The 12046-nt window shown below is 32.0% G+C and overlaps 2 protein-coding genes across 3 annotated transcripts; one reads left to right on the forward strand and one right to left on the reverse strand.

Annotated features, from left to right (window-relative positions):
• The first annotated feature begins 547 nt into the window (after nt 1–547).
• On the forward strand, nt 548–2965 carry AT5G22920 (CHY-type/CTCHY-type/RING-type Zinc finger protein). 2 transcript variants are annotated; one of them, NM_122198.3, is made up of 12 exons: nt 548–896; nt 993–1080; nt 1208–1267; nt 1353–1385; nt 1471–1548; nt 1626–1669; nt 1775–1815; nt 1902–1984; nt 2069–2160; nt 2248–2317; nt 2398–2439; nt 2541–2965. In NM_122198.3, the coding sequence occupies exons 1-12, from the start codon at nt 820–822 to the stop codon at nt 2706–2708; spliced, it is 876 nt and encodes a 291-aa protein (NP_197683.1). In that variant the 5' UTR covers nt 548–819; the 3' UTR covers nt 2709–2965. The 2 variants fall into 2 exon arrangements, with proteins under 2 accessions (NP_197683.1, NP_001330321.1); NM_001343781.1 differs by having other exon boundaries at nt 2398–2965.
• Nucleotides 2966–3306: 341 nt separating this feature from the next.
• AT5G22930 (enabled-like protein (DUF1635)) lies at nt 3307–5087 on the reverse strand. The gene is made up of 2 exons (NM_122199.5): nt 4939–5087; nt 3307–4568 (listed from the first exon to the last, which is right to left on the reverse strand). The coding sequence occupies exons 1-2, from the start codon at nt 4990–4992 to the stop codon at nt 3906–3908; spliced, it is 717 nt and encodes a 238-aa protein (NP_197684.4). The 5' UTR covers nt 4993–5087; the 3' UTR covers nt 3307–3905.
• Between the last annotated feature and the right edge of the window lie 6959 nt (nt 5088–12046).

The following is a 12046-nucleotide window of genomic DNA, read 5'->3' on the forward strand; positions in this document are numbered from 1 at the left end:
AAGAGTGGACCCAAAAAATTGAGTCATCAAGTTGGAGGACATATCCATTATCCAATCCTATCCTGTTTTCTGCTTTTTAAAAACAAGACATGACATATTGACATTGACCCACACACCACAAAAATTTGTTCTTAATGACCCGCCAAGTCGCCAACTGAATTGAATCTTAAACCGAGTGTTTCATATGTTATTAACTTTCACTTAGTACATTAAACTTTTTCTAATAGAATATAAAAAAATAACTTTCTTTTTAATGCATAATTACAAGTAAGATATTTTTTTTAACAAAAGTCCGACAACGAATCTCTTTTCACTTTTCATTTTCAATTTTTTTTACCTCTAGTTTTCTCATTAATGTTGATGAAATTTGGCTCTGACTAATTAACTATTATGTATTTTATTTAAAATTAACTATTATGTAATTTTTTATTATTTAAAATTATGTATTCTGCTAATGAATTCCAATTAGGAGTAAACCATAAACAAGTGGAAAAATATTTCTGTTTATTAAGAAGAAAATTTATATTTAGCAAAAAAAACAAAAACGTTAAAACCTTTTTAATAATGAGTATGGGATTTGTTGATTAGGCAAAATAAAAAATCTGGCGTGTTGCTGAGTCATCACTCATCTTCATATAAATAAATATCATCAACATGATTGCTTTTTCATCTCTGCAACTTCCTCTGTTTCTGATTACCAAACGTCGTCAATACATTTCTTCAAATTACGTTTCTTTTATTCTTTCGTTACTCTCAACAAATTTTGATATCTGATTGGTGTTGATTCCAAGTAAGAAAGATCAAAACTTTAGGTAAAGTATGGATATGGGTTTCCATGAAAATGAGCAAAATCAAGAATTTGCGAATCTAATGGAGATTGGATCTGGGCATTACGGGTAAATAACATCTTTTGAGTTTCTTTTGAGTTTTGAAGCTAAAGTTTCATTTTTTTTTTTTTTTGAATTTGATTATCCTTGTGTGTGTGTGTTTAGGTGTTCACATTATAGAAGACGATGCAAGATTAGAGCACCATGTTGTGATGAGATTTTTGATTGCAGACATTGCCACAACGAAGCTAAGGTAGAAAACTAATATTAAAGGAATAGTCTTTTTACTTCTCTGTCTTTGTAACTTGTGTGTGTGTGTGTGTTTTTGTGAAGAACAAGTTTTGGTTATAGATGTTAATGTGTTTTGTTTGTTTCAACAGGATTCTCTTCATATTGAACAGCATCATAGACATGAGCTTCCTCGACATGAAGTTTCAAAGGTTTTTAACTTTGAACATTCTGGTTTATGAACATTTTGATTCTGTTTATTCATTGTGATAACAATTTTGGTCTACTTTTTTTCAGGTCATATGCTCGCTTTGTGAGACAGAACAAGACGTGAGTATCTACATTTTAGATATACAAATTCTATTGGTAAATATGTTTATTGATGTAGAAGAGACCTGTAATTTGTTTTCTTCAGGTTCAGCAAAACTGCTCCAATTGTGGTGTATGTATGGGGAAGTACTTCTGTTCAAAATGCAAGTTCTTCGACGATGATGTAAGTTTTGTAATTGAGTTATTGCTCTTTCTATAGCTGGAATTAGTAGTAATGAGACTTAATATTGGTTGTTTCAGCTTTCCAAGAAGCAATATCACTGTGATGAGTGTGGGATTTGCAGGTATAGAAACTGGCATTGTGATTTTTGCTTACCTATTCAAAAAAGAATCTGTTGATTTTTGGTAACTAATTATTGATATGTTATCTCATGATGTTGGTTTAATAGGACCGGAGGAGAAGAAAACTTTTTCCATTGCAAAAGATGCCGTAAGAGACAAAACCTCATGTTCTTGTTTCTACAAATTCTCGTGCCTTTCTTTGTTTGGAGATCTTATTTTGTTTTCTTAAAACAGGATGTTGCTACTCCAAAATTATGGAGGACAAACACCAATGTGTTGAAGGCGCTATGCATCACAATTGCCCGGTTTGTTTTGAGGTATAAGAATCAGATTCACCCATTTCTTAATGCAACATAATGGTTTCTTACAATTGAACTTGATGTGGATGTATTTGTTCTCAGTATCTGTTTGATTCAACAAGAGATATCACTGTCCTACGATGTGGTCACACTATGCATCTAGAATGCACGAAAGATATGGGGCTACATAACCGGTAAAAGAACTCTCAAATCTTTTATGCAACCCATGAATGAAGTCATTGATAAACAAAGATTAAAAAAATTCTTGATGCTTTGTGTAGATACACATGCCCTGTATGCTCCAAATCCATATGTGACATGTCTAATCTGTGGAAGAAACTTGATGAAGAGGTGAGGTTTCTTGATCTGATGTTCGGTCTCCTTGTATAGTCTCTTATGTTTCACTAAGTCTTACATTCAAAATTTTGCAGGTTGCTGCATACCCAATGCCAAAGATGTATGAAAACAAGATGGTAAACCAAAATTAAATTCGATATTTGATTCTCGTGTGTGTGTGTGTGTTTGTGTTATGTACACTTTCTGATTTGGATTTAAATGTGATGTGTTGAGTCAGGTATGGATTCTCTGCAATGACTGCGGCTCAAACACGAACGTTCGGTTTCATTTGATCGCGCATAAATGCAGTAGCTGTGGTTCCTACAATACAAGACAGACACAGAGAGGCTCTGATAGTCACTCTTGCTCCTCTGGAATGCCTCAGGTTGTTGGTTCAACCGGTTAATTTTTAACCAGAGCTGGTTTTGGTGTCTGAATTTCCCATGAGGAGATTATTTGTACTTTCTATAGTTTGGTATCAGTCAATGCCTTTGGTTGTTAACAATTATATCATCACAGATTCAAAAGCTGCTTTGAGCCAATCCAACTTGCAAGTCTAGACCATTATAGCCCAAAACAACCATATCTTGAAATAAATTATATATATTAATGTTTAAATAAGTAAAATTTTGGTAAAATCAGTATAAGAATGTACAAATATGCCTTATCTTTTTAACACAAATTGAGATAGAAATTTTTGTCGAATTTGCACATTTTCATGAAATCTCTATAACTCTATTTCGTTTCTTGATCAAGTGAAGTTAAAATCCTTTCTTGTTGTGGACATAATAACTTGAAGCTATTGCCCAAATAATATACTGAAAGGTAAATCAATCCAATAAGCCATGAGTGGACTGTCTATTTTTTGACACAGCTTAACAACTTATGTTAGTGACATGGACAAGAAGATCCGGTTCTAGATCTTGAGGACCTACCCGAACCGACAATGAAATGGCTTTTGGACCATTTGGTTGTTGGGCTTACCAACGACTTCTCACCCATTTCCCCCAAACACAAAAATATTTAAATAAAATATCTCAAAAGTTACAAATCATCAAGCACACCCCCACAAGTTACATTATGAAGACAGGAACATAACATCATACATAGAGAGAGAGAAAATGAAGCTAAAGTCTTGAGCTTTAGATTTAACATAATCATCCCCAACTGATAGTAGAGGGAAAAATCATAGAGTACAAAAGAAACCCCTAAATTAGTTTCACAATCATGGAGCCAAAACATGAATGTAAAATTGGGTTTTTGGGGTTGAGATACAAAACCCAACAACAACAACAACAAAAATAGCAAGCATAACTAGAGAAAGAAGTAAACTAGCAAACTCTCTCACTTAGTATTAACTCTTCATTGAGCTAAGAGTTAAACCAGGGGAGTTTTTTTTTTCTTACTTTCTCATCACGCTAAATCTAAACCCACAATGGAGCATAACCAAAAGCCCTAATGTACAAAAAGATCACTCTCACTTGAACACTAGAAGTGAGATTAATCTGGAATTGACCTATGTATGTAATGGTATATTAGATGACTATTAGTACTACTTGAGTAAGATAAAAGATCAGTAGCCAGAAATGTTTTCATTGCCCGGTCATTGGAGAAGAACTTTCTGATACTTAGCTTCTGAATAGGATCCATCTGAGAATACTCTTTTCCTGTTGAACTTCCCACATCCATTGTTGACAATTGGGCATTGGACTGTGACCGGAGGGATCTCGAAGCTCTTGAGAGGCGGTGGCGGATGGCGCCATTGAGGTAATGGACCAGCTAAGAGCAGTGTCTGAAGTAAAGGCCCTGCCTTAATAACAGCTTGTAAAAGCTTACCCTTCTCAGGCAGTGGCTTGTCTTGCAACAATGGATCCATGATAATCTCAGTTCCTGAGACTTCTTCAAGCTGACATGGTGGTGGATTCATGATATGATCAGTTGGTGACATAATGCTCTCCTCGCAATCAGAAGATGAGAAGCTCTTGTTGGATCTTAGTTGTTGAGGCTGCACTTGTTCGTCTTCAATGCTTGAAGCTCCAGATAAAGGAGGAGTCATATGCTTTTGCTGCTGAAGCGAGTGGCTATCGAACATGAGACGCTGACATTTCTCGAGAGCTTCGTCTCTTTCTTTGATGGTTTTGGTTAAGATGTCTTTGAGATGGATCAATTGCTCGTCTCTTTTCCTTATTTCTTCATAAGCAAACATCTTTGTTTGGTCCAGCTCTAGTGTTGTGTACAGTAGAGACTGTCTTATTTCTTCTGTTGTCTGTAAAAAGTCGTAAAAACACTCAGACACATAAATCAAGAAACAGAGGAAACAGAGGAAGCAAACAAAAGAAGAAAGAAACATGGAACCCCTAAATTGAGCAACCTCTTGCTAAGAAATGCAAAATATGAAAAATCTAGATGAATCGTTAACAAGTAGGTGTAGATGCAGGGTATATTAGATAGACCAAGGAGAAGAAAAACAGAAAACCCTCGAGAAATTTCTTGTTTTTGGACAGACATTATGTGCCAGTTTAAGCAAAATAAAAATTGAAAGAAAAGGAAGGCAAAAGCCAAAACCTGCCACTACTCACTCACTAGTGTTTAAAGAAACAAATGAAACTCAAATTAAGAAAGAAAAACAAATTTACCTTTGCGTGAGAGTAGTAAGGCCAACCAAGAAGAGCATTGCTTTGGTTATCCATAAAATTCAACTAAATTGAGGTTAAAAAGGATCTTCTGATTCTCTAAATAACTGTTCGTGTGTGAGAGAGAGAGAGAGAGAAAGAGAATGTGTTTTAACTTGAGGGGTTAGGGAGGGAAGGAGTTATATATTAGTAAAACCTTGTAGTGGACTGCTTAAAGCAGATCAAGCTTTTTCAGGTAGCTCTCTTTCGAGTTTTCAATAATTTAATCGAATAACTAAGAAATTAAAAGAAATATAAAATGATGCCACATGATTGTATCATATCTTGCAACATTATTTCAACTAACCCCACTTTATAATTTACAACGCGCAAACTATTTAGAATATTATTTAAAGAACAAAATATCTCACAAAACTTCAAAGTAATGTTAACTTACAATGTCAAAATATAATTTTATGAACAGCAGAGCAGACAAATTATGTCCCTAAACGTACTAAAACGTTTCAAAAATATAACTATAGTTCATGTCTTTTTTCAATCATTCTTATACATTCGTTTCAAGTTTAGTTCTTGTACATTAAACGATATTAAAAAAATTTAAGTGGGCGTATCTTTTTAATATATATTGCTATAGTTTTTGCCTTTTTCTTTTTTCTTTTGCCGTAAGTATTTGGTGGAAGAGAAGACCTTGGACCAATATCGTAGTTTACTGACTTTGGTCTCTCACTCACTCACATTATAGTCTCAACTCTTGTAAAAGTCTTTTGTTTTCTTCTTCGGTTTTCTTGGGATGTGCAATTAAGTTTCTTGTCTTTATACAAGAAAAATCGAGTAGCACCGAAAAGAGCGGGAACGAATGCTTCTTCGAACACCATTTTTCTTTTTCTTTTTTTTTTTGTTTAGAAATCAAAGAAGCATAGAGTCAATGCGAAGTGGATTCCACAGTCAGCAAAAGAGGCAAGTAACCAAACTTTTCCCACCAAAATATTGAGAAAAGTTGATATGGAATCCCTTTTTCAATTATTAAATCGATCACTACTCGTGGAATAAAAGAAGAAATGTTCTCGCTACTCACATTCTCGTTCACAAATGTTACGTGAAAATTACAAAATAAACAGCTCATTTTTTTATTTATTTTTAGTGAAAGATAACATCGCTAGATCATAATATAACCGGGAGCAAGAGATATATATCGTCGGTTTTTAATATTATAGTCAGTATAAAATCTACCATCAATAGTTAATTTTTCCTTTTTTTGTCAGTATCGATTATCCATGGGGTAGATCTTATATTCAAAATTACGGATATAATCTTTTTTGTGTAAAAATATTCATGTTCTTTTGTTTTGCTAATCGATCATTGATCAAGTATGATATCTAGTGTAATATAGTTTTTTTTTTCGTAACTAGTGTAATAGTATCAACGTCAAAAAACTATATTTTGTATGTAACTGGAGTAACAACTTAAAATACGAAAGTAATCAAATAAATATTTAGTTTCCTCAAATATTCGTCTAATATCAATTTAGACTGAGCAAAGTTTTGTACCATGTCTTTACTTTTGGTGTAAAACTTGTAAATAAGGTGGCGAAAAATCAATCTTTATTTCTTGGGCAGAAATTTATAATCAATTTTTTGAAATACTTTGTTGAAAATGATTATTGACTTTTACTGCAAGTGGAAGTAAAGTGAATATCCATATTTGGTTTGCTGGGCATCAGCATGTGTTAAGTGATAATCATGATGGTGATATTCCTAATATTAATAATAGGGCCATTAAAAAGAGTGTAAATGATTCTCTCCTTCAACAATATACAGATGAATAGTATAATATTATTCCCAAAAAAAAGAAGGAAAAAAAGGTATTTCCAATAGTAAAAGTAAGGAGACAAGAGTTATCATTTCATGGTCTCTTTCACCAACATTAATCTAAGAGCATGTCAAGCAAATCTTTGTATTTCTACTTTTCTTTTTATTGTGTTGAATATTAAGAGCTTCTCTCTTTCGTCTGCTTAGGTTTTCTGTGTGAATGGTCACGCACGAAGATAATGTAGCTTTGTGATTCGTTGTACTTACTCGTGCTTTTTATAACATATACAGTAGTGTATTAGTGTATAATGTACACTATAATATATAAATCACTAGTACGTAAAAATGACCAACTAAATATATGTGAGCCAATAGTATTTCTAGTCTGTGTTAAATGGGTTTAATTAGAACGACTAAGTTGCGGAATAACCTGTTTTTCATTATTATTTTTTCAATTAATAAACTGAGGCTGATCTAACCAACAATATTTAATAATATTGTGCATTAAATGTTATTTTTGCGATATAAGAAATGAGATTGTGGAAAACTGGAAATTATGGAAAATCTATATGCGAATCGCGATAATGCGATAAAATCTACTATAATTTATGTTTTGTATCGTTTTCTTTATATAGATATTATGAAGAATTGCTATTACGTTATAGATAGCAAGCTAAGAAAAAATGTTTTCTTAGATATGGAATAATCTAATTATTGATAACTAGTCTTGAGTTAGAAATAAATAGACATTGTTATTGACTTCATAGATCTCTATATCACTTACAGTATGATTTTGAATATGATGACCCAATATCCAATATCTTGTAATGCCTTATTAATATGTTGGCAATATTCACAACAAAGATAATTCAGGATAAGAGATAATAATACGAAGCCACAAACATGGGAGCTATCCATAAATGCATAGGACATGCTTTGCTTTCATTCTTCACTGTCATCATGAATGGAACAAGTTTGTATGCGTATTAGTTTTCTCCAATTAATTAAGATCCTTAAATTCCATATTAAGGGAAACTATTTTGTCGGCCAATAATTCAATTCCTCATGATATGCCTTTTAAAGAAACATTTTAAGAAACATGCGAAAACGAAATTACCGTTGTGGCAGTTAAAGAAATATTCAATCTCATTTCTCCATATATGCCTTTTATTTTCATCGTACACGGCATCATAATTTACACCTAATTAACATTCCAAAAATCGCATGTTTAACATTTAGCATGCAGGACCACAATAGATAATTGTCAAAGTTGGTCTGTCATGCATGTTCTTCATTAAGAATATATAGAATCGATTTAGTCTAAAAATAGTTATTTGGACGTTCAAAAGAATCTTCTAATGACAATGAATAAATTGACACATATCAATATGTCATCTACTAATTTAGGTTTTTCGTTTACTTTCTATATGAGATTCCTAACAATTTTCAAACATGGCATGTATACATAATTTACGAATATTGTTTTTGTGTGTGTGTGTGTCATAAAGTCTACGTGTATTGTTTTGATAGTTCTATAATGTGGACTTCGACGTCCGAGTGTTTCTGATACATAATATCATCCAGTTGTTTTCCAGTAAGCACGCGAACCATTAGACAAGTTCTTTTTGTTCCTTCTTGCATGTGTTATGTGTTAGAATTTTGTTGACTAATTAGCCCATCTCACGTTGTCTAACAATCTTAGTCGTCTTGTGTTTGAAAAAATGCAAAAAGGAAATTGAAAAACTTAAAATATCTAAAGGTTTCAGTTTTCTCGAAGTAGAGTAATTAAATGGTTGGTGTTCAAAAAAAAAAAAGAGTAATTAAATGGTTGAAGATTTTAGTTTTTTTTCGTCATGTTGAATTTTTTTGTTTTAAAAGGGAAAATGACATGAGTTCCATTGAGCAATCATATTTGTAACGTAAAAGATAACTACTCACAATCCTTTTTTAAAGAAAATAAAAGGTCTCTTGTAAATTAAACTGTTTCGTGACATTTCAACTGAAGGTTTTCTCCTTTCTTTCTTTAGTTAAGAGTTATGAGTTATGACTTTGAAGAGGTGTTTGAAAGATATTTAAGCCATTTCAGATATGTCAAAGCCCAATACCCAACCCATGGGCTTCTAAACCGGTAGGACAATCCTGACTAGAATTCAAATTCAAGTGGCTGAAGTTTTAGAAACAATAAAATGTGCAGAACTCCTTCAGTTCAAATATTTACAATGGGTTGCAAAGTCCTTCAAGGCCCATTTAAATGTTTGTTGGAGTTGAACTAAGAATCAGATAATTAAGTTAGATAGTTTAAAAATATAACTATATATATATATATATATATATATATATGGAGAGTTTTCTTTTTGTGCTTTGTTTTTATGAAGAACCACATTGACACACATCATGTCACGTTTGGACTGGTTGAAACAAGACTTGTAGAGAAAAAAAAAAAAAAAAACTGAATAAAACCGGTATAAACAAGGTTTTTGTCAAGATTTTAAAATTTTAATAAATTATATACCAAATCAAAACCTTCAAAACAAAGAATTCAAGACTACTTTTAAAATTTTAAAAATCAAATGTATGTGATGGTGAAAATATTTACAATATATGTATAATGACTATATTGCCAATTATTTTGGACTACAAGGTTATTCAACATTTTTATGAGATGATTAGTAAAATTGCAAAGATTAGCAACTTTAGGTACTTTCGCACAAAGCCTTATAAACAAGACTGATATAAAACCGTTTTTTTTTGCTCTCTTGTTTTTAAAAGTTTTTCTATTTGTTAATGAAAGATGTTGGAGTGGCAGAGGTAGAGTATAAAAAATAATGCAGATAGCTTCTTCCTTCTGATTTAAGTCTAAGCGACCCCCTTACCAAACATATTGCTTCGATTGTAATATTTCTACAATAACTATCATAATATATCTAATCTACGTATGTACATATAGACATTATATAGAGAGAAAAATATTTAATGTGAAGAATAATATATATATGCCGAATCATGAATGCCTCGTGAATTCATTGACAATAAGGAGACTCAAAATACTATAGACTATTTATTATATATAGTCAAACCAAACAGCATCCGAAGAGATAGTAAACAGTCACAACGTATAATTTTATTAGAATAGAGATGTGGTTCGTGATTAACTGATTGTTATTAGTGTCGTTATTGTGTCACCGTTGTTATTAAAATTAGATAAAACGAGTGTATATGTATAATGTATATTTCAAAATGTTTGATTTGTAATTTTCTATACATCAACACGAAAGATCCGAAGTTTGGAGTGTTCAATTGCCCAAAAACAAATCCATCTAGCCTCGTCCAAAACCAGATGGCAGATACAGAACCGGAAAAGAAAAGGTTCCATGGCTACGCTACGCAATGCAAATGATTTGAATCTGATGCTAAGGCTATGTCGCTGTATAAAGATTTCTAGTTTCCTTCTGATTCAAAATCATGACAGTTTCAAAAATAAAATAAAAAATCAAGAATCGTATCATAAGTTGTGAATCAAACGATTGTGCAAATATATAATTAGCTTGAAGTAGTTTTTGCATGTAACTACCAATCGTCAGTGATCGATGCTGCACCATTGTCAAATAAACTACACATTTTTCAATTACCACCAAGTATAAGTTAGGCTGGCGAAGTAACAAAATTGAATCTATTATTAGAATAAAATACTAAATATCATTCCAATTGAAGTAACAAATATATTACGCCAACCTTATCCAATAATTCCAATTAATATATTTTGAACAAAGTAATGAAAGGAAAAAAAAAACGCATCAACCATAGTTGGCAAAAATAGTCGCTCAACGTTAAAATGGATAAATTTATAGTATACTGTAATTTTCATTCAATTCAATTGTCAATACTATACATGCACGTAAATCCATTTTTGTCTCTATGTATATAAATATACATGTAGCTTTTTATGTTCAGATGGGTAAATGTGTGAATTGGGTTGGTTACAATATTAAATGTTGCATTTACTGTAGTCTATCTAGGTGACTTAAAAATGCGACCAATCAGTAGCTGAATTCTTATTAAACAATAAATACACCCAAATTTTAACAGATGCCGTTACTAATTAACCATTTTGTGATTGGTACAACCACTCTGATATTCTTTATCCATGTTGTTGTGACGGTAGATTTCGTTTCTTAGAACATTCAAAATTTTGTGGGGGATATAGTATGAAATTATGTACGGTGACTTTGAAACCGTGACTGATTAAGTGATTAAGTTTTGGAGGATATGAGGCTAAATATTTGTTTGAAACGTATTTATAAACTAAGTTTTACAAAGTTTATTATTAGATTAATAACAAAAACCTAAACAAAAGATATTCGCCTCAAGAGTCAAGAACATTCATTTTCTCTTTAACCTTTCATCTATTATTTGCTCCAAATCACAGCAGAGACCATAACAAAAAGCTGTTGTATTTTAGTATTTATATGCTTCTTTTACAACATACAAAAAAAAACTTTATTTCGTCTTCGTTGTCTTACCAAGTGGGCATTACTTATACCTAAAGATAGAAGATGTCCAGCTTCTATCATCTTAGGCAATGTCCGTGCTCATAACCACTTTTCTAAGTCTTACTTATAACCACTTGTCTACTTGAATTGATTGGTGTGATGATTAATTGGCCATTGATAGAAGTATAATTAGGACAAAGTAAATATGGTTTTAATGATATCTAACCCCTTAAATAATCATATACTCCTTCCCTTTCACTATTTAAATGTTTAATAACGTTGCATGCATATTAATAAGTCAAAATATTATTCTTAAAAACGACAAGATTATGACAATACTAAGGAGATACTACTATACTTGGAGAACAAAATAAATGTATACAAATTGTTAGCCAACCAAAGAATAAGTATACGAAGCTCATGCATGTATGACACAACGACACATTCTGATAACAACCAAACACTTCCGAATTTAACAACTAATGAATAACATTACAAAAACAATGGATTTTAAAGTCTTTTTCGTGTGTGTATGTAAATGTGTTGCACTCTTTCTCCCCACACACAGAGTCACAGACCCAGTGGCCACTGGCCAGTGCCCTTGTAAGCTTTTTAGATACCTTTTGCATTTTTTTCCAAGCCCCACTCTAAATATATTTATAATATATAATATTATAGTGGATTTGTTCGATTACAATTACATGTTATTATTTTCCAAATTTAAATCCGAATTTTAGATACTAGGTTGAAAAAACGGTATTTTAATACTCGTTTGGGATGAAGTACGATGTATTTTTGGCTGCTCATTTTCTA

The sequence above is a fragment of the Arabidopsis thaliana genome, chromosome 5 (genome assembly GCF_000001735.4).
Source record: "Arabidopsis thaliana chromosome 5, partial sequence".
Classification (NCBI taxonomy): Eukaryota; Viridiplantae; Streptophyta; class Magnoliopsida; order Brassicales; family Brassicaceae; genus Arabidopsis; species Arabidopsis thaliana.

Bases quoted from the DNA above. Each gene is read 5' to 3' on its own strand.
- AT5G22930 (NM_122199.5), bottom strand. From the start codon at position 4,992: ATGGATAACCAAAGCAATGCTCTTCTTGGTTGGCCTTACTACTCTCAC. The intron at 4,569-4,938 runs GTAAATTTGTTT...GACTTTTTACAG, and splicing joins CTTACTACTCTCACGCAAAG to ACAACAGAAGAAATAAGACA.
- AT5G22920 (NM_122198.3), top strand. From the start codon at position 820: ATGGATATGGGTTTCCATGAAAATGAGCAAAATCAAGAATTTGCGAAT. The intron at 1,386-1,470 runs GTGAGTATCTAC...TGTTTTCTTCAG, and splicing joins TTTGTGAGACAGAACAAGAC to GTTCAGCAAAACTGCTCCAA. The intron at 1,816-1,901 runs GTAAGAGACAAA...TTCTTAAAACAG, and splicing joins TTTCCATTGCAAAAGATGCC to GATGTTGCTACTCCAAAATT.